The sequence below is a fragment of the Falco rusticolus genome, chromosome 13 (assembly GCF_015220075.1).
Source record: "Falco rusticolus isolate bFalRus1 chromosome 13, bFalRus1.pri, whole genome shotgun sequence".
Classification (NCBI taxonomy): domain Eukaryota; kingdom Metazoa; phylum Chordata; class Aves; order Falconiformes; family Falconidae; genus Falco; species Falco rusticolus.
The window spans coordinates 14,498,021-14,522,727 of NC_051199.1; the positions used below are offsets into that span (position 1 = coordinate 14,498,021).

General features: G+C 39.3%; 1 protein-coding gene across 1 annotated transcript in view; it reads right to left on the reverse strand.

Moving 5' to 3' along the window:
• The window catches only part of PLOD2 (procollagen-lysine,2-oxoglutarate 5-dioxygenase 2), a 54,839-nt gene that overhangs the window by 22,477 nt on the left and 7,655 nt on the right, over positions 1-24,707 (reverse strand). Inside the window, 12 exon segments of the mRNA XM_037407400.1 lie at positions 735-836; positions 3,323-3,420; positions 4,203-4,266; positions 6,275-6,289; positions 6,291-6,388; positions 7,601-7,623; positions 7,625-7,658; positions 7,661-7,688; positions 7,690-7,755; positions 7,757-7,763; positions 13,425-13,561; positions 15,234-15,328. Of these exon segments, the coding sequence (XP_037263297.1) occupies positions 735-836; positions 3,323-3,420; positions 4,203-4,266; positions 6,275-6,289; positions 6,291-6,388; positions 7,601-7,623; positions 7,625-7,658; positions 7,661-7,688; positions 7,690-7,755; positions 7,757-7,763; positions 13,425-13,561; positions 15,234-15,328 (767 nt within the window).

The window sequence follows — 24,707 nt, forward strand, 5'->3', positions numbered from 1 at the left end:
GATCTTAGTATTTACTTTGCCTAAAATTTACTGAGTACAAGCTGAAATATTCATAAAGACACTAAAGACGTCATGCTTGGAGCCCGAATACTGGATACACAGAGTCATGTGTACGTGTATGTTTGTCCTACAAGAATTCTGAAGACTGAACTGATATCCAAATCTCAATTATATGAGATTTATTCTACAGAAACACATTTACATATACAATACAGATATCTGTATCATGCTCTACAAGGTAGTTTTGACTGTTTCTCAGTATCTCTCAGAAAACAGTAACTAATCGTGTTACAGTTAACCTCTACTCGTAACAAATTGTTAAATTGGTGCATATCAAGTTTTTTGTAGGCCTGCAGTTAAAAATCTGAAATATCTAAAGAGCTTTTCTACATCCCCCCAAGTTTTCATTATTCGCTTGAATCTTGCATGATTCAAAAATCATTCATTCACCCTCAGTGAATAGAGGTAAGGATCTGGAGGGCTTTTGGAGATGGAATCATCTTCAGTAATATGGGGGAAACCTATATTAAAATGCGTGACTACAAACATTTCTGAAAGTACTGATATTTCCAGTAAATTAAAATTCCATCTTTGCAGTTTCATATACCAGAAAAAAAATGTCCTGAGGTGTCTACAAAATGTAATATTGCATACAAAAGCCACTGTCTCAGAAATCACTATAAACCTACCAACTGCATTCAAAATAATTTTGTTCTAGTGAAAAGTATTCTTACCGTTACTGTTGACAAGTCTAGTAAGTCTAAATCACAAATACTACAACCAGTTTCCCGTGTCCAAGCATTAGGAATATAGTTTCCCAAATAGTTCAAGTGAATCTGGTAAATAAACAAACAATTCAGATTAATGAAAGGTGCTTGCAAATAGTGTTTTGTAGTTTTTAAATAGAATTCAGGCTTACTCATTGAATCTCTAATACCTACAGGCTATTGACTGTCCTTTTTTTAATGTAAGATTTAAAAAAAAAGCAAACACCCCAGCATACAAAAATATCTGGGTAAAAGCTTTTTCTTTTTATTTACAAAACAGAGATTATATTCTCCTAGCATCTACATTTATTGCTTCAGCTAAGCCAAAAATTTGTTGCAAATATAACAACTACCAACTAAATGCTTGTATGACTTTCAAGACACAGACAACAGAACATTCAGCTCTCAAAAGCTACTAGGCATGATTTCAAGCCAAAAGAAAAGATTATAGTTTAACTCTTTTTCCAAATCTGAGAATCATCAACAATTTACACAAAACAGAAGGAGTGAATATATGAAACACACACAGAAAATGTAGAAGACAAATGCCCAGATGATGTGTTTTTGACAAGTCATGGCAAGATTCAGAAGCCAGCCAAGGGGATACTTTTTAAAGCAGCATCTAGCTTCTTAACACATTTTTAATTGGTACCGAGCAAAACATGTACTTTTTGATGGGCTGCCTAGGTTGCCCTGTTCACCTGGATTCCACAGGAAGTTTGCACAGAACTTCACTCTTCTCTACTGCCATTTGCAACGGTAAAGGGATCTCTTACCCCAGGGAAAGTCTGCTATTCATTCCTGCTCTACTGCCCTCAAAAAACTGGAAGGCTAGAATATTATTTTGCATAGGAAACACTCCGGTGCAATACTCAGTCTTGATTTTATGATATTCTGGGTGTTTGTTTATGCATATTGAAAATCATTCTAGACAGATTTTAAATAGAATTGCTTGACTTTAATTTCAGAGATGTACCATAAAGTCTACAAAAATTAATATTTCACGAAAAGCCATTGCACTTGAGGGACACAAAAAAATAAATTACATGTCAGTATAATTTGGTATCCATTTCAAAGTGTCTCTGACCAATGCTACTTACTAATCTGCAAATTGAAGAGATTAAATATTAAATACAAACCTGAAGATTCTTATGAACAAAGAACTTTTACTATTTGGAGTTAATTCTGGGATTACTTTCATGCTAGTTTTTTCACTAGTTAGTAAATACTTTTTCCAATCCTGCTATGCTACTGTCCTCTTAATTCTATTCCATGTTTAAAACAGAAGAATCTAATCACATTGACAAAGTGATATTTAGCAAGAGTTTCCTCTATTTTTAAAACTACATCATTACATGCAGAGATTGATTTTTGTTTAATGTAGCGTAACTCGTGGATTAGTACAAGGAGCTCCAACCTCAACTGCTTGCCCAACTGTAAAACACAGTACCTTTCTTTTCATTGGCAAAGTGTCAGCAAAGCCAGTATGATAGACAACTTGAGGATTTAACTGAGGGAAAAATAACTCTAGTAACATGGAAGAAATTGGTCACGTATTTCACCACTGCTGAGTAGTTACACACCAACCAGATAGTGGTATCAGTATATTCACTAATTCTAAAGATGAAATACAGAACAAAAACTAAGCAGCAGCAGTCATTGGGATATTAATGAGTTTCAAACTTTGATTCTCCTGGGAGGCATTTTTCTGAAAATAAGGAGCTACAGTAAGGAAAATGTATTCAGAAGAATTTAGGAAGTGGCCATGCCCCATCCTTCAGCCAACAGAAGCTGCAAGAAGTGGTACACCTTTACAGTTCTTTGCCATATAACATAAAAATGACCAAATGTAGCCATTTCTCCCAGAGAAACTGTGCCAGGCCCGCTGGACCACTGAATCCTTATACATGGACAGAATCTGCCAAAACAGCTATTTCACAGGACAGACAGTGCTCTACCACGAACCCAGAGCTCATGAGCCATTGGTATATTGCAGGCAGTGAGCAGTGACACTGAAGATGCGACAACAGAAGCCAACCACGCATGTTCATATATATACACCACAACTTACACACATACTTTTTTTTTTTTTGCTTATTTTCTTATATAGTGTATACAAAACACACCAAGGTCTGTGGTAGAATCACATGTGTTATTGTTTTGTACCCTAGGCTGTCACTCTTTAGACTTCTCTCACCCTGAAAACCTATTCTTCTGATTACCATTTAATAACCAGATAGACATTCTTCACTAACTTCAATAACTGTTTTGCGATAGCGAACAAATTAACATAAGCTTACTTGCTTCTAATAACCCATGCTACAGTGAATTTGGGAGCAGAATGAGTTGTTTCAGCAGCGATATCAAGTTACAGTGACAGCAGAATAACATGAGAGCTATTAGAATGTGGGGGTTATCCCTGTAATTCTTATTAACATTAATTGAAAATGAGCAGTGGTGGTGTGCTATGACTGTTTTCAGACTCTTCCACCATTGTTTTTGCCTCTATTAAAATTGCCATCTCTACAAAAAAATAAAACCGAACTGTCACTCACTTTAGTCGGACCATTTCCATGAATAGTGACTGGTAATGTGTCGTACACTGAATTCCTTGCTCTTACTTTTCCTTCTTCAAATTTCAAAAGCACTTCATCTGCAGTTCAATAAAGATTGCACAGTAATAACAGTTTATAAATAACAGTTAAAATTTCAGAGCTCTTTAAGATCTTGCTGATACAATATACCTTGCTGTTGCTATTGTTGTCCATGTTACTTAATTGGAAGCTTTTGTCCATCTTTTCAACTAGATCTTGGATCCTAAGCCCTTTATGCTAAATAAGGTTACATCAAAATTCAGAGTTTGTCATCAGGTGCCTTCAGTATTTGAACAATATCTGCTTTAAACATAAAACTAATTTGTGCAAATGTTATTTATATAAAAGTCATAGTTATTTCAGATACGATCTGACTATTCTTGCTCCATAATTGGAGGTTAAAGGTAAGAAAGGCAGTTTGCACAGATGCCATTTCTCAATTTAAATTCATGACATTTCAATAAAGGAAATTCTACATTATTCCACATTCCATTTCATTACATATAGCTATTTGCTTAAGAACATCTAAAAAGGCATTTTAATTACAACCTTACTCCTGTAATTAGGTTTGTGAAAGGCAGATAGAAAAGTGGTTCTTAACTTTGTGTTTATTGCTAGCTTCATTTATGGAAGCTTATTTTTGTCTATTTGAAATCAAATATTTTATAAATGGGAAAAATCAATATTAAACCCAAAAGACTTGTAACTAATCTGACAATCAGGTTTACATCCAAATACTTCTTTTAAAAAAGTATACGTTTAGGGAATGCTATTCATGGTTAAGCAAAGAAAGCATTAATAACAGTTAATAGAACACATATTGTGCAAATCATACACTTACCAACAGCTCCATTTAGAGTCTGGAAAATTGTACATTTGTGGTCCAAAGTGATGTTAATGCGTTCCTGAAATAAAAGTACCAAAGATGTTGAGGCATTCTAAAAGCCAATGTTTTTACAGCAACATTGCAGTTATACTGCAGTGGCAGCAAGTATCAAGCAAAGCTACCTATCAGGCTGTTAGGAATATAAAATAATTAGCAATATAAAATTATGAGTTATATCTGAGTTATGCACCTGTATAGCAATCAGTTTTATATGTGTAAAGACTTTATATAAACTTGAAGGATAAAGGTCATAACTCTCCAAAGAGACTACGGTTTGGCAGTATAAGCCAAATAAAATCTGTGTCTTATCTTAAAAAAAAAATAAAAACTAAGAAGTCTTGGCCAAGCAACAAAACATACGGTGTTTCACAGTCTCAAAAATGCAAAAGCCAAATTTAAGTATCATGTCAGAATATAAAACACCAGTGGTTTTAAAACATGTTCCTAATACTGTATTTACTAATCCTGCCTAGATCCTTATTTAAAGTACCATGTTATCAAGTTTCAACACGTTGATCAAAGCATATAACCTCTAAACCACGCTTAAAAACCCTTCTGCAGATAATTTTGGATGACCAAACCAGAGTGTTTTGTTACATATTCTACAGCATTAGACAGTACCATACAGAGAATTAGTGCCAATGTATGGTACAGTATTCCAAGTTAAGCACCATGGAGGTATTTTGAATCACAGTGCAGCAGCACACTGTGTAGGAGGTACACATTTTTGGCCTAGAAGACAATCTGTTTAGACAGCTAATTATATTACTACTGACTTTGGTGCAGAGTCAGCTTTAATGTCTCTACACTCTGTCTTTTCAATTGCATATGTAGCATCTGACTTACATAAATCAATTCAACATTAAGCGTGGAAGGAATGTTCCTGTGAGGAGCAGCTAAGGACTTTGGGTTTATCTAGTTTGGAGAAAAGGAGGCTGAGAGTCAACTTCATTGCTCTCTACAGCTCTCTGAGGGGAAGTAGAGGAGGAGATGCTCATCTCTCTTCCTTGGGATCCAGCGTCAGAACATGTGGGAATGGTTCAAAGCTGTGCCAGGGGAGGTTTAGACTGGGCATTAGGAAGCATTTCTTTGCCAATGAGAACAGTCAACACTTGAACAGGCTTCCTAAAGAGGTGGCGATGCCCCATGCCCATCAAATATTTAAGAGGCATTTGGACAATGCCATTAATAACATGCTTTAACTTTTGGTCAGCCCCATATTAGTCAGGCAGTTGACTAGATGATCACTGTAGGTTTTTTCCAACCGAAATATTCTATTCTATATCTGTACCTGTATCTAAACATGCTTGATGTTTCAGGCATAACTTAAGGGAAAGCATACATGTATTTCAGAAACTTAATTTCTTCCTTAAGCATACAAATGCTCAAAATCAACCTCAAAATTCTGCAATATCAAATTCTTTTGCACCAATACATTGTAAACTTTCCTTAGCTCTTTTCTTCCAGCACCAGGGCCAGCCTCTGACATCTATCACACTCTAATGCTGCTACACAGCAGAGAACTTTGTTAAGCTAGGGCACAGAGAGTCTTCACCTGAAATTTACATTGCAGCTTATTGAATCATCTGCACAAAAGCTGAAGAGTCAGAGGCAGCTGCAGGCAGTATCTGAAATGGCAGAGGGCCAAAATATAAAACACTGGATCAGCAAGTAGTTCAGTGACACCCTGGAAAAATGCCACATTCTCCAGCCATCAAACTGCCAAGTACCTGCGACCTTCATTGAGATGAATGCATCCAACCATATACCTCAGAGCTGTTATTTCTAACAACGAAGTACAACCTGCCTGGATCTGCAGACAGCCTGAAACAATATATCAAGTCATGACCCTTTGGAAGCCTGTTCATCACTCCGACAGTAGGAACCTCTGGAGAACAAACGTAACTGTCAACATGGCACTCAGGAATAAAAAGACAGCATTCCTTTTATTTTTATCTCCTGATGTTTTATGAGGAGCAGCATGTTATTTCAAGCAGAAAGAAATGAGAAAGCCAGTCGCTACCTACCCTTGCCAATGGGTCAAACATAGATTTTGGTGTAAAACAGCTGGTCATCATCATTATCCTGCAGATTCCATTGCTGCACAATACGATTTATATATGGAGCATAACCAATAAATCCTGCAATATAACACACACATAAGTTATTTCCATAAAAAGCACTACCCTGCCAATGTTGTCCACCAGTCAGGGACTTCATTCTGACTGTTTGGTGCCAAATGAAAAGTATGAAATTCATACAACTTGGCTCAAAATCCAGCTTTCTTCCTGTGATACGTACCAGTTCTGTTTTCAAGAGTTCATAGTTGAAGAGTTATTTTTATAGTAATGCTATATTAAGGGGGAAAAAATACGAAACAGATCTTTTCAGGATGGTCCTGAGACCTCCAATGCATGCAGATTAGACTACTACTGTTCCCAAGAAGCCATCTGTGGAAAAAGTTTCATTTCATCAATCACTTCTTGCTGGCAGAGAAGCCCGAATCTATTATTGCCAGAACTACAAAGAAAATTCAACTCAAAACCAATACTATGTTTTAAGCCAAAACAAAAAAAACCACACACACAGAAAAAAAAGAAAAAAGATAGGGCAGACAGGCAAGGTAAAGAAGTGAGGGAAAGGAATGAGGATACTCCCAGATCTGCATGTCACCCAGACCATGTACCTAGAAGTGACATACTGTGCTCTGTAGCAGTTAAACAGTAGTATCAGTGTCAGAGCACGTATTAACCAACTGCAAAATTACCACCAAAGCTGGCATTTAAAGGAGGATTCCAGAATTAACATGTCACAGATTAACAGAAGTAACTGGCACTTCTCTTGGAATGAACTGCCCAAGCCATGCTCATGGGCCAGGCAGAGCTACCTGTACACTACACTGTATGCAGAGATCCCCAAGAACAGAGTAGCCAAGTCAGGAAATTCTGTGACCCAGCTAAACTGTGCCTATAAATAGCATGTAACTGCTTTGATTGGGGTCATACCCTAGGTTGAATCTGCTTCAGAAACCATCGGTGGCAACTGGGTCATCCCTGGACAGCATTTCATTGCAAGGCACAGTTGCTTGCTAGGCTGTTACTTTATTTACCTGCTTTTTACAAGTTATTTCAAACTTAAATAATATTGGTTGGCAAGAAAACTATTCCTGAGCAAAAAAGAGGAGCTATTCAATTGGGGAGGGAGAGGGGAGGTGGTGAACAGCAAATCCAGTCCTTGATTTTATACTTGGGGAATCCAGGAACAGTTCCACATACCAATACATAAAACAGATAACAGAAGTGAGTCATTGGTCAAGTTCAAGAGTTTAAATGTGTTCCAGAAATCACACTTACCTCCTGAGTCAGGAATCGTTTTCACTCCGGACAACAGGATACTTGTCAGCTAGCCTTTGTCCGGCCAAATTAGTCCATCTGCTGCAAAACACCACTTTATGATTAGTGCCTGAAATTTCTTTAACCAGTTCTTCAGGACCTCCCGCAAAGATAACCATCATAGCTAAGAATAAGAAAAGATACCCACTAGATTAGTTTTAATTCTAATGCTTCTGTGTTCAAAACAACAAGTGGTGGACTATTCAAGTCTTAAAAATCATACAGACAGCCCTTTTATTCTGAAAAATGACTCATTAAATCATGTTTTTCCACCATGTAAAAGTCCTATACCTTTCTCGAAAAAAAATTTCAGTCAATCCTATTTATCTAGTACAGTTTCCCCTTCTACTTACTTTTTTAAAACCTTCCACATTTTAGACATCTTTTCCTCCAGATTTTGTCTACCTGAAATTGATTTTACATTTCATGTATCTTAAGTTAAAAAAAAAGTACTTTCCCCTTTAGAAAACTGTTTATGTGTTTAAGAAAAAAACAAAAAGTCAAAACAGCAGATGAAATAGACTAGGACTGAAAGGTGATTTAGGCAACTCACTGGGAAACTCTAGATGTTCTTGCTCTAAAACACAACAGCATTGACTTCCTTCTGAATAGTCTTATCAAGAACGTACTTGGATATTTCTCAATAAAGTCTAATTACCCATAAACTTAAACTGTGTTGCAACCTGACAACGTATAGATCTCTCCTTCAACCTCTTTAGTGTGGTGAAGACTTCAGAGGGCTTCAAACTTCACAATATATATTTATGAAAAACTTCACCTGCCTTTACACGTTCATGAGATTTGACTCCCAAGTCCTACTGAGGACAAGACCTAAAGGCGGAATGCTCATCTTTAAAAACAGCAGTTACCCACAGCCAAAGGTCAACACTGCCCCAAAACAGGAAGAAACACGTGCGGGTTTGGCAAAGGTCCTGTAAGAATGTAGTATCACAAGCCTAGTGGCTTCTTGTTGTTAAACTGCATCTAAATTAATGCCTCAAAAATAACAAAAGAACAACACAAAACCTAAAAAAAATTTATATATTATTAAATTATGCAAAGTATAAGGTTTGTTTCTTTGTGCTTGAGATCTCTACATATAGCATTAATGTGCAAACTACTTCAAGGTTCATTTTACACAGCATGAAACCCTGACACAGGAACACTGGAATGTCATAGATTAGTTTCTGGCTGAAGAAGCAGAATATTTGTATTTAATGGCAGCATCTCAGCCGCACAACTTCCTCATCTGAATGCAGGTATATTCTTATTCCACACATCTACCTTGGTAACTGAAAATCATCAGTTCTGACACATAAAGGAATGTTACAGCTACCAAAAAAAAAAAAAAATCAAAAACTCTAATCTTGACAAGATTTTCTCTTGCAAAGTCTTTTAGCTGTGCTAAGAAGGACAGCAAAACCCCCATCTGCAGTACACAGAACTTTTTGCATTGCAATGTATTACACGGCAACATGGCCAACAGATCAGCCATTACTGACTTCTGGTACTTCTTTATTACAGTTCTGAAATTATTCAAAAAGTCTTCTTCAAAGGGGATTTCATGCAATTGGCCTAGAAGAACTGAGTAACAGCTGGCTTACAAATGCAAAAGAGAATATTTCCACTGCAGAGCAAAGTACGAACCCTGGAGAGGAAGTGTGTTATGTAGTCTATATAAAGTAAGTGGTTTTCTGAAAACTCTCACTGTTTTGTTTTTCTGTAACTTTGGCAGAAGAATGTATGAAAAAAACACTGTACATTTTGGAGCTTTCCCAGCTTTGCAGAAACTGCCTGTTTCTGCCCAAATATACAGGAATACAATTCCCTCCCTTTTCCATTCAATTGGTGTAGCCCAATTCAAAGCCAGAATGAGTATGAAGAACAAGCAAGAAACAGGAGACAAGCTGAAGACAGACAAAAACAGAGATTTGTCTGAGGCTTTAACTTAATAGCTTATGGCAGGCTGTGCTTCTCCACTTTGATCAGGTTAGTGCTGCCGCTGCAATGACTTACAGCTGTGGGAAGGAACCAAACACCCCTGAACATTGCTTCCAAGGACTGTCATTCTGTAAAAGAAAGCTGAAGTTGAGGAACAGGCTGGGCTAGCCACAGGCTCTGCTTATGAAAGGGATATGCTAACTTAATACAGAACAATTTATAATACAACGCACAGTACAGAGCTGCTAAACTGCATCACCAGTTACTGTAAACTTCACACACTAATGGATATTATGCAGGAGTATGAATCCAGCATGGACTTACATTTCCACTAATTTTCATGGACCTGTGTTTTGTCAAGAGATGACTTACTGCCATCACACCTCCTCCTGGGAAGGACCTCTACCAGCCTTCAGCCCCTTGCTGCCAGTCTCCCCATCAGCTGCTTTATGAGGCACCTGCTTTTCTCTCCAGGCAGCAGGAAAACTCCTAGAGTCAAACTGAAACCTATAAATCCATCATTTGCCTTGCTTACCTGCTATGTCAGATTGTGTTCAGTCTATCCAGCACTCAGTGCTTACTGTAAAGGGGATTCACCTCAGGTCTACACCACCAATCACAAACTGGGTCCCAGGACTATCCTTGCCAGTTTATATTGCTGTTATGGGTGATGCACATGACTTAAATAGGACTTCAAAATTTAACAGGGCATAAAAAGCGTGGCTATATCCAGGAAAAAGCAGGCTGCCTTGGCAAGCTGGAAAAGCTCAGATAGTCTTCTATTTATTCTTCATAAATTCTTCCAATTAAGTAGAAAGCAAGAAGGAAGAAAAAAAAAATCGGAAAAAAAACCCAGAAAGTTTCCACAACTCCAATCCTATTTCCTGAAGCTCCCAGATGGCAGATGCTTGGGGCTGGAATCCACCCATCCCTCCTCCTCTTTTGCAGCAGCAAAGCATACCAGCTACGCACCCAACGCTCCCAGAAACACAAGGAAATGGCAACAGTGGCTCAGGTCCTCTAGAATCAAACAAGCAATTTTTACATCCATAGCTTTTGTAACAAGGACTTGTTACTATTGGAACTGCAGGTTAAGAGCTCAAAATACAAACAGGAGAGGGCTTTCTAGTAACCTGCAATTCGGGTCCGGTATCTCATCTTATTTAACTAGGCTGTCCAGCCACACTGCCATTTTTTCATTTACACTGTATCCCCACCAGGATCGCACCTCAACCATTTCAACATATGCAGAAAATGTAATTACCCCTTACCTCTCAACAGATGTTTTAAAAACACACACACACACACCCCAAAAACCTGAAAGGTTTCAAAAGTGTTTCACAATACAAATAGATGGCTGTGGGAGTTCTGGATGAACAGTCACAGCATCCACCATTTTATCCAGTCTACACTGGCCATTAGCCAGTTCAATCTGAAGTGGTCCAAAGTAAACCAGTAGTTGGCTCTTGCAAAAAACAAGGCTAATTTGAAGAGCAAAATGCTTTGCCTGCAAATGGAACACTATCTGCACCTAGACATAAGCTGTTCACAGATGTTTAAAATACACTATCTGCACCTAGACACAAGCTGTCCACAGTTCAAACTATTTCCAGAATTGAGAGCCATATAAAAAAACTGCTAAGAAAAAAAAAAGAGCCCAAGAAGCTAAGTTTAAGTAAACAGTTCACTAGAAATGCTTTGCCTAGTTACAGTAAGTAAACCAGACATTTCCTTTCCCCACCCCCAAGATTAATATTCCAAAAGCTTCACAATGAACATAATGAAAAACATTTGAAAAAGAAAGGAAGTTCACTATATTTGTCTTTTCCAAACTTATCGCTACATTGATCAACATTTAAACTGCAAACCAGGACTCCTGGAAATGAAAAAGCCCCTTAGAATTAAAACATGATGTTGGAATCTGCAAACTATTTTTTTTTTCCCCCTATCAGGCATCAGTTCCACCAGCTTTAAATCAACATGTACTTGGGATTATGGACCTCAAGAACTCGGGAGGCCTTAAATTCTGTGATTTTCATGACAAGAAAGATTAAGGTATCCACACTTTGACACACATGGTCCTCTGTATTCTCTCATTCATGCCAGCAGACAGTCTACCCCTTGAGAAAGTAAATTATATGGGAGAGGAATCTGAGCTATACCCAGATCTGATAATAAATCAGCATATTTTACCATACAGGGAGAAAAATGTGGTAAAGCAGGATAATACGTTTGAAAACAAAGAAATTCAATGTAAGTAGCAACCATTTGGGAAACATTTGATTCACCTGAGCATTTAGTAAAGAACAAAATCTCCCAAATTAATCTTTCAAAGTTTGTTACTGCATGACCATAGGACAACACTATGAACAAATGTAACATATTTACATTTAGAAAGATACTTTTTTTACTTAAACTGATCAATAAGAAAAAAATTACAAATTGAATGTGTATCCCCAAACCCAATGTTACTTTTACTATCAATTAAGTGTACAAACAAAATATTCAGCATAGTAAGTTTCCCTTAAAATGCTTCTTTGTAAATTGGTTAAGATTATTTAGACATTGGCTTTCTAGCTCCATCTTCTACTCATCACAGCCAGTAAAATTGAAACAGAAAACTGAGTAGCATCTTTAAATTTGCTACCAGTTTAATACACTATTCCAACTGTCCTGAACTCTTACGTTATGCAAAACCACAAATTAACTTCTCAGTAAATAACACTGTCAGACCACTTTCCCTCTTGTGAGGATGTCTGCTGTACAAATCCTGCTGAACCTCTACCTTGCAAAAGGCTCCCTAAAATTCTTCAGCTGTCAAATTTTAATAAGCAAATGACAGATTAGAAGCTGAAAAAAATTCTGGAGCATGCATTCAAACATGACTTGGTAACAACGTCATGAATCCATACACAAACTTTTCCAAGCTTGCACTCCGCTACCTCCCCCAAGGCTCCCTGTCGGCAATCAGGGCTTCACGTCCCTGACTCAAGACTTGGCCCCGTACCTTCCTTGCAGCCATTCTTTTAGAGCTGTTATCCCATTCTGGTCGATGCCAGCATGGAAGAGCTTAGGCGGCTGCTGTGAGCTGGATTCTTAGCTGCTCTGATCATGCTCTTGTCACAGGAGCAAAAGAGGGGTGGGGGGAGGAAGAGGAAAGCAACGGAAAAAGTGGGATTTGAACATGTTTGAGATCCCTGTTCTCTGTGACAGGGAGAAACCTATCTGGCCTCCAGTGAGATATTCAAGCATAGCTGTGCTATGAGCTATATAATCTGGCACCTGCAGCAGCACCATCCCTCCAGCCTTCCATCACACAGCGCAGGCACCAGGGGTATATCTGGCATCAAGCCTCTTGTTTCACTTCTCTAAGATGTAGAAGAAGTTCTCCTGTTAAGTGCTTTCCTCAGGGACCCATTTACCAGCTTCCTCTATGTCACCGTTACTTCATGGAACAAGATCACGCCCTGGTCCCTACTGGCCACTTTGTTACCAGAGCTCTTTTGCTCTCCCCATCCCATTCCAAACTCCCAGCCCACAGCCACGTCCTGCTCTGACCACAGCTGAACAGGGAGAGGATGAATGCTTGCCTAAAAGCCCATCAGCTCCCAACATTTTTTCACCCCCTTGAGGCACAACTATGAACACCTCCTACATCTGTAAATCTATTTAAAAAGTAATGATTGTTCAAAGAGCAATCTACTATTTTTATGAATGGAGAAAAATGGACGTAAAGTCTCTCAAATAAACAGTGAGGGGGGAAAAGCAGCATGCACATCAGAGCAGCCACGTTTGCATGCCTACCCAGACTAAAACATAAAGGCAACAAGCCAGGTTTGCTCACCATTCAACAAACATTACAACTAAGTCCTCTTGATCAGCATAGCTTTCTATGGCTTCTTTCAGCAAACGAACTTTCTGCCCTCCACCAATAGAGTTAGGCAGCTCACCACCTTTCCACTCTTCACCTTTTCCAAGTACCTGGGAAAAAAAAAAAAAAAAAACCACAAACAAACCACTTTTTGCTAGTACCCAACAACAAGAGGCTTTTTAAAGCAGACTCTTATTGAAAACAGATGTTAAATCAGAAGCAACACATTAAAGCATAGCAAGCCAGCATTTCCAGCATTGTACATCTTCCATGTCAGAAGCAGCATTCAGCACAATGACATCACTGCAAAAACATGAGACAGACATTTCTTAACCAAATAAGAAACCAGCAATTGCCTGCTAGCACCATTTATTCAAATGTAACTACTTCAGAGAAAAAAAAAGTTAGTAATTGTATTGGGAAAACATTCTGCATGAGACCTTTAAAAGTCAATACAATCACTTTAGGAACAGAAAGTATAAAAGACCGTGGTGGATAAGGGTATCAGTAATACAAATTGCAAGCTCCAGTCTTTCTGAAATCCTTTCAGAACACTTTGGTACAAGGAAAGCATAGGTTCCCCAAAATACAGCTGGCTGCTAAAAAGAGCTAAACAAAACCCCTCCATAGCCAAGCACTATAGAAAATTACATTTCCAAAAAAGAAAAAAAGACTTAAAACTTTTTGTGGGTTTTGAATATAATGTTTTTGGAACCTAGAAAACGCTACATTGTATGATGTTTTGGACATCAATTTGCAAAACCAATAGATGTATCCAGAGCTCAGGCTTTTTGAGTGCTTTAGTACAACATTATCATACTATAGGTTCTCTCAGTCTTCCAGTTCAGTGGTAAGTGTCAGACTTCACAGACCCAAATAATTTCCCATTTATAGTATAGACCAGGGGTCCTCAAACCTTTTAACCAGGGGGCCGACGTGCGGATGAAGTGGCAGGCAGTCATCTGCGACTGCTTGGTTTCCCCCCCAACCCCTGGCGGGGGGGATGGGGGGGGGGGGTCTGTAAATACCGGGGGCCGGATTGAGGACCCTGGGGGGCCGCATCCAGCCCGCCCCTGGTATAGACACTGTAGTAGAGTAAGGCAGAAAAATTTCATAACACCATCTGAATTCCTGGATTTTCCCTTGCAGAACATATTTGTGGGTAACATTTAGAAGAAGGTTAGTACCCTCCCTTTTTCCCAAGGTCACACAGAGGCCAACCTCAGTATGTGACATACAGAGACATGGAGCAAGGCAGAAAAGTCTGGCAGGAATGATAGAAACATTTTGTACTCTTGGAGAATTACAGGTTCCGGGTAAAGACTGAAAGTTTCAGTTGTGACCCTCTCCTCTTCCCCACAGGAGGGATCCAGCCTTGTTTAAGGAAGGAGAAGACATGCAGAGCCCTGCATAGTGCAGTGCAGCTTCCAGAAGTATTCACACAAACAACATCAGCAACACTGAAAAGCAAGGCTATATGATAAAGCATGACAGAACCTTTAAGTGACTGAGGATGCTTTTCACAGTAGCTACTAATCTATAAACCAGTTCCTAAGGCAGTGGAAGAAGCACCCTCCTGTGGTTGTTCAGAGGGGGACCAGCAGTCAAGCAACAGGGGCAGCAGCAGGGCCACATGCAAGTGCCTCAGCTGCCCCTGAGCTCTGTAACTGTTTTACTTTGCCCCATCATGCAAGGAAGCTAATGCAACTTCAGTTACTACTGCACTATTTCAGTCTTAAAAAGCTGTGTAGTATAAATATTTGGTATGGAAACACACAATACCTTTACTGTGTAGTTGAAGTGCTTTGCAGTTTGTATAAAACGGTGAAAGCCATCGGTTTCTTTAGTTGCTACAGTAAAAACTAGTAGTTTATCTGAGGGAGGAAAAGAAGAAATGTGTATTAATATGTTTTCAGGACACAGTCTGTAACAGAAAAATGCACTGAACAGCACTGGATCAAGCAAGGCGCTTTATAACTTGCCTGCATCTCACTCAAAGGCAAATATACTGTCATATTATAGGTGTGAGACAGAATCCTTGTCCATAGCAATGGTTGTTTGATAATGTTTTAAAATTATCCTCAGGAAGGGGAAGTAAAGAAATCTATCTACTCTGTAAACAACTAGCTCAAGATGTGAAAACAAAGCTCGTATGACTACTAGACAGGAAGGAGTCTTCAAAACAAAAATAACTTACTACTTTTTGGTCCGAAATAATCCTGTGACCTCTTATCACAGGAATGAATGGTACCATAGAACTTCATCCAACCTCACTAACTCCCCTGAAAGCAAGTGGTTCACTTTCTTCATGAAAACAGGGCAAAAAAAGCAACCATGGAAACCAGTCCCCCAACAGGCAGCATTTAGTGCTTTTAAATGTTTGAGCAGAGACAAAAGAGCCAGGGTTTGGAGTTTTTATTCAGAGCCTCTGTAAATTATAGCAGTGCTAATTTTGCCCTCTTACTGCATGCAGGCAAATGACTGTGCAACCACGTTGGGTTGTTTTTTTTCATATCCCTGAGCTTTTAATATAGTTCAAATGAGGCCATGATTTCCCACTGAACAGCTTCCAGATTAAACTATTGAATAACATTCAGCACCCTATGCAATACACTGCAAAATCAAGGTCCATAATTCAAAGCTATGAGAAAGACAGTACCCCTATCCAACATCAAGTATTTAATCAGACCAGCCTGGATCCCAGAGCACACTGCAGTTCCCCATTTGGTCTGAGTTCAAACAACAGCTGTCCTCTAAACAGAGCTCATGAGATCAATCCTTACAAGAAAGTAAAATTTATCACGTCTAGTGAGCCTTTCACAGTGCCTGTTGTTGTTTCACTTGCCCAAAGAACATCATCTGGGTTTATCTTCACCAGCACAGTAACATGTGCTAGAAGTGGCTGCTGTGAAAAACATTATTAACCCTTCAGCTCTGTCCACCACCACAGACTTAGCAGCCATCAGACACCAGAGATGTTATCCCTGAGTGTATTCAAATTTATCACCACTTACCATTTTTTTTTATTTGACAAAATTAAAAAAGATGATGGTCTGCTTCCCACTTTGGAGAAGTGCACCTTGCAAGTTACTCATGTGATGCTCTACAGCCTAATACCAGGGCACTTCAAGCGTAGCTCTGCTTAATAGTACCTGTAAGAGCACAGACATAGTTTGCAGAGCAACATAAACCACACTTTTTCTAAGGAAATTCAATTCTGTCTCAAGTAGTCACAGCAGGCCAACTATGGAGACTAGTCTCGGGAGCCAGTGATACCGTTTCCACTTAGATTCAGCCCTAGTCAACAGGTCACTTCCAAGAGCACTCCCACCAGGGTCAGAGTGGTCTGGCTAGTCCATCCTCAACAGCAGCTGTAACAGTGTACATGAGGAAGAGCAAGGATAAGACAAGTATGTATGATGCCTTCTCTGCTTTTTCTACTAGTCTCAGTTTACAGGTTTTCCTGACCTGGATGGGGTTTCCATATATTCTGAAACACTTGGTCTACCCCCATGACCTTGCTCTTACCTAGTCACTCCTTGAACTCACATAACCTTTAAGCAGTGACAGTACCATGTGCCCAGCACCTACTCCACAAAAAAATCTTCTGTACCATCAGCAGGGCTCCTACAGTTTTTATCTGACACTGCCCAAGTTCTTCAACTACAGCCACCGTCTCTACCTGCCCTCCCCACCAGGCACAATTATTTATTTTTTTTTGGCGGGGTGGGGAGGGAGGCTCCGTTCCCTCAGCAGTCCTGGTGAAGATTTTAACTCCCAGCTCTACTGAACAAGACTGACACTCCTACAATACAATACACAGCAAAGCAGAAACTTGAAATACCTGAAATGTTTCAATCAACTGAACACCCAAAAGTTTTGGGAAGACAGTTTTGTAAGATTAGTTGCTCCATCTTTCTCCTAGTTAAGTGCTAGCAGTCTTTTGTAGGCAAGAATCAGAAGAAAATCCCATGAGTACAAATGGCCAGAGGACCTCCACAGAGGACTGCAGTACAACCCGTTCACAGACACACTGACTCACAGACAGACATAAACACAGCAATAACAGCTCAATACCTTCAAACTTGTTCATTCTAAAGGTCATGCAATCTAAAGTAATTCTACAGGAGTCACCACAGAATAAAGAAAGAATGTGGTATCTTACACTGTGACTAAAACAGAACTGAAGGCAGAGGATAGGATTTTTCTCTATGGAACAGACTAAGTTATGATTAATTTTTTGTTCATGCACTGCATTTTCAAATTAGAGGGAAGCGGAAAAATCTGATCATACCAGACTGCATCACCAAGCCAAGTGAACCCATTATTGAAAGTTTCCTAGTTGACCAGTCAAGCACTGACTATAACCACGGAATTTGGTTTGAGGTAGACATATTTCACACCTACACCTTCCTGAGGAATGCTAACAGCAGGGATTTAAAAAAAAAAAAAGTATCTGTACTTAACAACTTAATGTGAATGACAAGATGTGGGCTGCATCAGATTCCTCCAGTCACCAAGTGAAAGAAAATACTGTCAACATACAAGTACAGTTTGGCAAGCAAAAAATAATCTACTGCTCTTCATGGGATATTGTTACTCTCTTTCTAATGGAACCCACAGTAATTCCACCTGTATGTTGTTCATGTATTTCAAGATTCACTATGCAGCCTGGTATCTTACTTGAGTTTTGTGGAATAGGAGGAAATAAAATGATGTGCCAAATCATAAGCGATTTCAACCTGAGCTATATAAAAAGGAGAAATTTTGAGCAGACAAATAATGTGGTTTATATTGGCGTGAGGCTGCAACAGAACTTGTACAATGCACACAGCCAACGAAGCAACTTAAGCAGGCTGACTGATTCAGGTTTGCAAACAGTCACAGAACAACGAAAAGCTATTTTTACAAAGGTATTCTTCACATTGGGAATGTTTGGGGGTTTTTAGCATGCTTGCCAATAGCTATTTTTTTCAAATTACAAACGAAGAGGTTTAAAAGGCTTTATTTCCATGTTGTTGCTGCACCACAGAATTTTAGGTGCACACAGTACTTAAGTAATTTTTAAGTGCAGCAGAACTGTAATCATAGCATTTAGAGTTCCTTTAGAATTAGTTTCTTTATAGACTACTTGGTCTTTGTGGGAGTTTTTTTAGCAGGGGGGTGCAGTACATGTTGGTTGTTTGGGTTTGTTTTATAGGTTGTTTGTTTCAGGTTTTTTTTTTTTTCCTCTCCAAGTAATCTGTGTCTGATCAAAGAGCAGAGAAACATGCTTTTATTCTGTCTACAGTATGTATGGACAGGCAACACAAACTGCATTAAATGACCGTTATCTTGGCACGTTATAAAGGGTATTATTAGCCACATGAGAAAAGTAGCAGCCTCTCTTCCAGCCAGCAAGACATTACAAAAAATATTAATGCAATTCCTGTAGGCTCCTGTGACTTTATATGTAGGTGACAACTTGCACCAGTTTCACTGGCAGAGTTCTACTGAGTGTAGCATGGGATGTATTTGTTTCTTCCAGCAGAAGAAAGTGAAGAAAATGCTTCTGGACCACCAAATACTTCAGGTCATTTCTTTTTAACCTCTTAACTTCATTCACTTTGAAAAATCTATTCCTTGTTTGCTACGTTTAGGTACAACCGCCTCTTAGAACATCTGTCCCATTTGCATCTAGTAACACAAATCTAAAGTGACTTCCATGAAGTCACAGGATTGTCAACGTGCAAGCAACACAGATCCCAGGGGAGTAAGTTTATCCAAGTTCCATTTTCATTTCAGGGTGGGCTCAGCTACATCTGTTTTAGCTGCAGCCACCCAGTGTCCCTGCTGTGCAGCGCAGGTCTGCTCCCAGGAAGAGCCCTGCCAGTGCAGAGGTTCAGTGCAGCACCAGAGCCCTTACCGCAGGCTGATTCACACACAAAAGTCGCACAAGAGGTTGAGTGACTGGCCCAGAGTCCCCAGCAGCATCACTGTGCTGGCTCCAGGGCTCCAGCTGTGCAATGAAGACCTAGGCGTAGCAGTGGAAAGCTGCCTGCAATTACGGAGACCCCAAGTTACCACTGTGGCCTGGTATTCCCCAGCCAGAAAGCCACAAAATTCTGTCTTTGCAAAAATCCCACCATGAATTCTAGCTCAGCTAGACACTGTTCCTGCTTCACCATCCACTTTGGCACAAACCCCTGCCCTGCCCTCCACCCAAGGGTCTACCCTAAGGAGCTCTGCCCTATGGTCTTACATACAGACTTGAGCTACCCAGTTTAAGTCTACCCCACTCACAAGGGAACACACACACTCTGTAATATTTTCCAACAAACAGTAACAGCATCCTCAAAATGCCAACATATATGAAACCAAGAACACAGCAGGCAGTCACAGCCCTCCACACTTGTGGGATACCGAGATGCTGCTGCTGAGGGTATGGGCTGCTGGGTCAGGCTGGGCTCCCCCAGTGTGCCAGAGGCATCTTAGCAGTCACTGGAGGGGATTACCAAGCTTGGCATTTATTTCCACAATTAAAGTCAGTTTGTGTAAAAAGGAAATGCAAACCCTATACTGAAGTTCAACAGGAAGACATGGGGGAAAAAAAAAATTCTGAAGAGTTTCATGCCAGGTATGAGGGTGCTGAAGTTACTACAGTGCAATTACACCAAACAGCTTTCAGATAGTTACATTCACAAAACAGCTGTTCTGTTTTGAGAACAAGCCTCAGAGAGCATGCATTTGTCCAAGAAAAGTATATCCAGTGACAAATAGAATTAATTTTTGCATGCAAAATAGGAAATCCTTTAGCACTCAAGTTGTGAAAGACAGCACTGCATATAGAGCACATGCAACATATTAAGAAAGCCAATGAAGGTTTACCAAAACATCTCACTCTTCTACTCAATCTTTTGTGTTACTACCATCAGGGATCTGACTACACCATAAATATTTATTTCCAGAAATAAGAACTGTAAACCAGAGTCTTTGTCTTCAGTGAATTGCCTGGCAAAGGCTCAGTTAGGGACTGTCACGGCAGGACTGCTTTAAGTGACCTCTCTCTTTGTACCTTGGCAAAGTACGCAAAGCAGCGCAGTCATTCCTCACACACCCACATGGTTCTTATTTATCTTGAATGAACACTGACAGAGATCACTACATAATTTCTACCAGGGGCTGTGGGCACTAATACAGTAGCTTCAGGGCAGCCAAAAATGAGGATATTGCTCACAGCCACACAGGAGCTGACATTTAGTCCTTGGATTCAAGGCCATGGATTTTGCTGGAGTAGGAATGAGCTGTAAGATCAAAGGACATCTGTGCAAGGTACCACATTATACCATTAAAATCTATCTCTCTAGAAGTAGTATCTTGCAGTGGTAAACAAAGGATATTTGATACTGGGAATATGGTTTTATCCGTATTCTAGTGTCTACATAAAACACAGCCTCCTTTCTTGTTTGCAGATTACATCCCACTCAGAACTGCTCAGAGTAACAACTGTGTATTAATCTGTCCAGTCAATGAGCAAAGAGATGTACAATTGCAAAATAATTCACCAAAGGTTTCCAGAAAGCAAACTGTTGCTAGAGATCATGGAAAAAGCTTATACTTCCAGCTCCCAAGAATAGCTCTGTGGATTTAAAAAAAAAAAAAAAAAAACACACAACAAAAAACCACAGAATTAAAAAAATGCAGACTGTTAAGGTAATAACCTTGGCAGTGATCTGCATGACCTTAATCTAAGGCACAGGCTGGACAGATACCTGGAAAAGAATATGGATGAGATGGATACCTGGAGGAGGCACATGGATGCATGCCCATCAATTAAGCTATGTAATTGTGCCTATTATTATGTCTCCTGCACCTCTGGACACATGGGAGACCAACAGGATACAGTTTCCCACAAGCACAACAAAAACAAAACAAACAAAAAAATACAACAAACCCACAAAGAGGATTTACCTTGCCTTTACACCACATGGAAGCACGCTTCTTTATCATTGAGAGACACACTAAAGCACAATACAACTGAAAAAGTGTACAGTAATGAGGAATGTTCAAAAGGAAGCTGAACTGAGAAGTAGCTGTCAGAATGACAGTAAACAGCCCCAACTAACTGCAAGACTTCTGATTGCATTTCCACTATTATTTCTTGTTTCCACAGGTTAAATGTTTAAAACAAAAATAAATAGCAGGGGGAAAGTTTGTTTGGGTTTGGAATAAAGTTTTCAGTATTGAAATTCAGTATTAGCCTTGGAAACAAACAGGCAATCTACACCATGCATAATCATCATTTATGAGTCCCGACTTGACCACGCCACTTTCCCTTCCAGCTTCTGTACTCAGCCAGTAATGAGAAGTTGAACTAGGGGAATTGTCCTCAACAAGTTCTATTTTTCCTTCCTTATACGCCTCACCTAAAGCACATACCCCATCAACAAAATCCATGTTCTGAGACTTTTACAGTAGTCTGAGTTAGAAACAAAAAGTAATTAGCAGTTTCCTTGACCTTCCCATCCACTCTGCTCCCCTAAAAGGGGAATACTTTTGCACCTGGAGGAGAAATCAGTCCTCAGCTTTGCCCTTCAGCTTCTGGCACACCAGAAGCTCCTGGTGGGTGCTTTCCAGCATGTCACCAGCCCTGTTTGGAGAACATGCCATCTTAATATCATTGCCCTGATAAGCATATCGAGTACAACATGTTTGTGTTCTCAAATGAAAGGATAATAGTGCAGGTTGAGCTGTGTGCAAGTCAGCTTACAGTATGTGAAGGCATGATCCATAACTGGGATTCAAGATCTAGATTCTCATAACTTCATAATAGAACTGGTAAATTTTGGAAGAATAAAACTTTAAACACTATTTAGGAATACAGTGTCGCTATACAACTAACATCCTGGGATTTCTCTAACAGATGAGTTAGATTTCTGGAAAATAACCTAGAAAACGTACAATACTCTACAATATCTTCTGAACAAGACAAAACTTACTGAGATTTAATAAAAAAAAAAGCCAACCTGCCGATATAAAGCTTGTTGGAAAATATTTATAGGCTCAATTGCTGTTTCCGCCATAAAACTGAACAACATAACAGTGAGTTCCCAATTAATTGCAAGACTGTGAAAGACCTTTTAAAGAGAAGGCAGCATGAGGTTTAAGCCCACAACAGTAAAAAAAGCATTCAAAAACCTGAAATGGATCACTGGACTACACAATATTGTATGGAGTCAATACAGTCATGATAACCAATTCTCCTCCCACACATTTGATGACTTTACTAAATCCAATTCTCTCATATGCTTCTGAGCCTTGCTGAAGGTTGCAGATAGCTGAAGAGTAACAGATGGTGCCAGCAGTAACTGCCCTTCCCTGTTTATGTGGGCTCATACTGTATGTTCAAAACCCAAAGAATTGTTATGCCAGCTAAAAAGTTGAAATATCAAAGAGCACTTTCAACAATCCAGATTTTTAGCACAACATAGTCTTCCACTCAAGAAGGCAACATTAGATTCCTCCAAATGCAAGACTGACTTTCCCCCCCCTATAAATAGGAGCTATAGCTTAAATTTAAGATTCTATGTCAAATAAAGCTTTTGAAAACCCGCATACTCTGAAAAGATGTCAAACAGCTGGAGGCAGGAGAAACCCATCATATGCAATGGGACCATGACTGTAAGTTATACCTACGCACATATACTTGGTTAATACAATCCAGCAGCAAACAAAGATCTTAAGTACACAACTGAAGAACACAAAGTTTAAACACATGTATCTACCCAGTGCCAGTTTATATGACATACATATGGTCAAAGAATGTAATAAGCCAACAGAAGAATTTCTGGTCAAATAAAATTTTTGGCATAAAGACGGAGAAGATCGAACCATCTGACAGCTGTTTATTTCCCCCTGAAATTCTTTAGAAACACAACAATATGCTGGAATAGCAAACATGACAATCTTCTCAGGAAATAAATATGCATTGCACTCCAAGAGGGGGAAAGATGACTGGTGCATAAACAACATTACTTCATATTTGAAAGTTCTAAGGGTTTTTTAATCTGATCTTTATACTCTACAGCCAACTTCTATTCCACACCGAACAATTTGCTGTGTGCCTGCACTCATACCAGTTTACCGCTTCCCAAAGAGACAGGCTAGGATTGCTGTTAAAAAATATCCTTGGAAGGGAGACAAAACATTGTTCAAAAACTCATGAAAGATTGGAAAGTATTAAGATTTAAAATAAAAGATGAAATCAGAATTAACAGCAAGTTAAGAACAGTCATTGGTTGCCAAACACATAGTACATACTGATGTCCTATACCAATATATGTTCTTGCATGGAAAAGATGGATTTCTAAGAACCAGTGCTTCAAACAAATCTTAGAGACAAGATTTTGAAGAAGCGAACCTTCCTGTGCAGACCTCTTCTGGAAGTTTGGTCAGTTTTCCTCTGTATCACAAACCTCCTGTTAATCACTGCACCTCAATACATACATGTCTTTGCAAAATACAAAGAGCAGCACAAACTTTATTTATGTAATTTCCAAAAAAGTACGATCCTTCTTCACTAGCTATTAGCACACTTGTACTTTCTCAACTTTAAACCAGACAAATTAAACCAAAGTAAATAGAAGTCTGTCTTTTGATGGTATAAGCAGAGTTATTGCAGAACTAATGCAGGTACGCAGGTATCACCTCTGCTACCACCTGATCCGAAAATAGCTCAACCTGCAGAATAAGAAATACTACCGCCTTTAAACTGTTGGAAACAGTCTGCATTTATAGTTATCAGGGATCACTCAATGCACGGCCTGTCTGTGTACAATCATTCCTATGCTCCTCCAGGTTATTTGTAGACCTTGCTAAAGTTACAGAGCAATACCTATTGGTATCAAAACTCCCAACCGTCCCAAGCCAGGGAGTAGAACTGGTTATGGCAGGAAGCTTTCAGAAGCTGTCTAGGGAAAGAAATATACAATGTATAAATTCCCAGTTTCAGTTACTTGTGAATAGCTGGTACTGTTGCAACTTCCTTAGTCACAGAAAATGTTGCCTGTTACAGGGTTCTCCCTCCTCTCATGTGTTTTAACGAGAACAAAGAAGCTGACTTAGCAGAAATGCGTGCTTGTATTAAGCAATAGCTGCTCTGAATTTTTCCTCATAAAATAGCATTTATGCTAGATTAGCATATGCCAACTGACAGCCCCTAGACAGGACACTAAAAAATTTTGGTTTTGCTTTCTACCAACTGAGTCTAAACTGAAG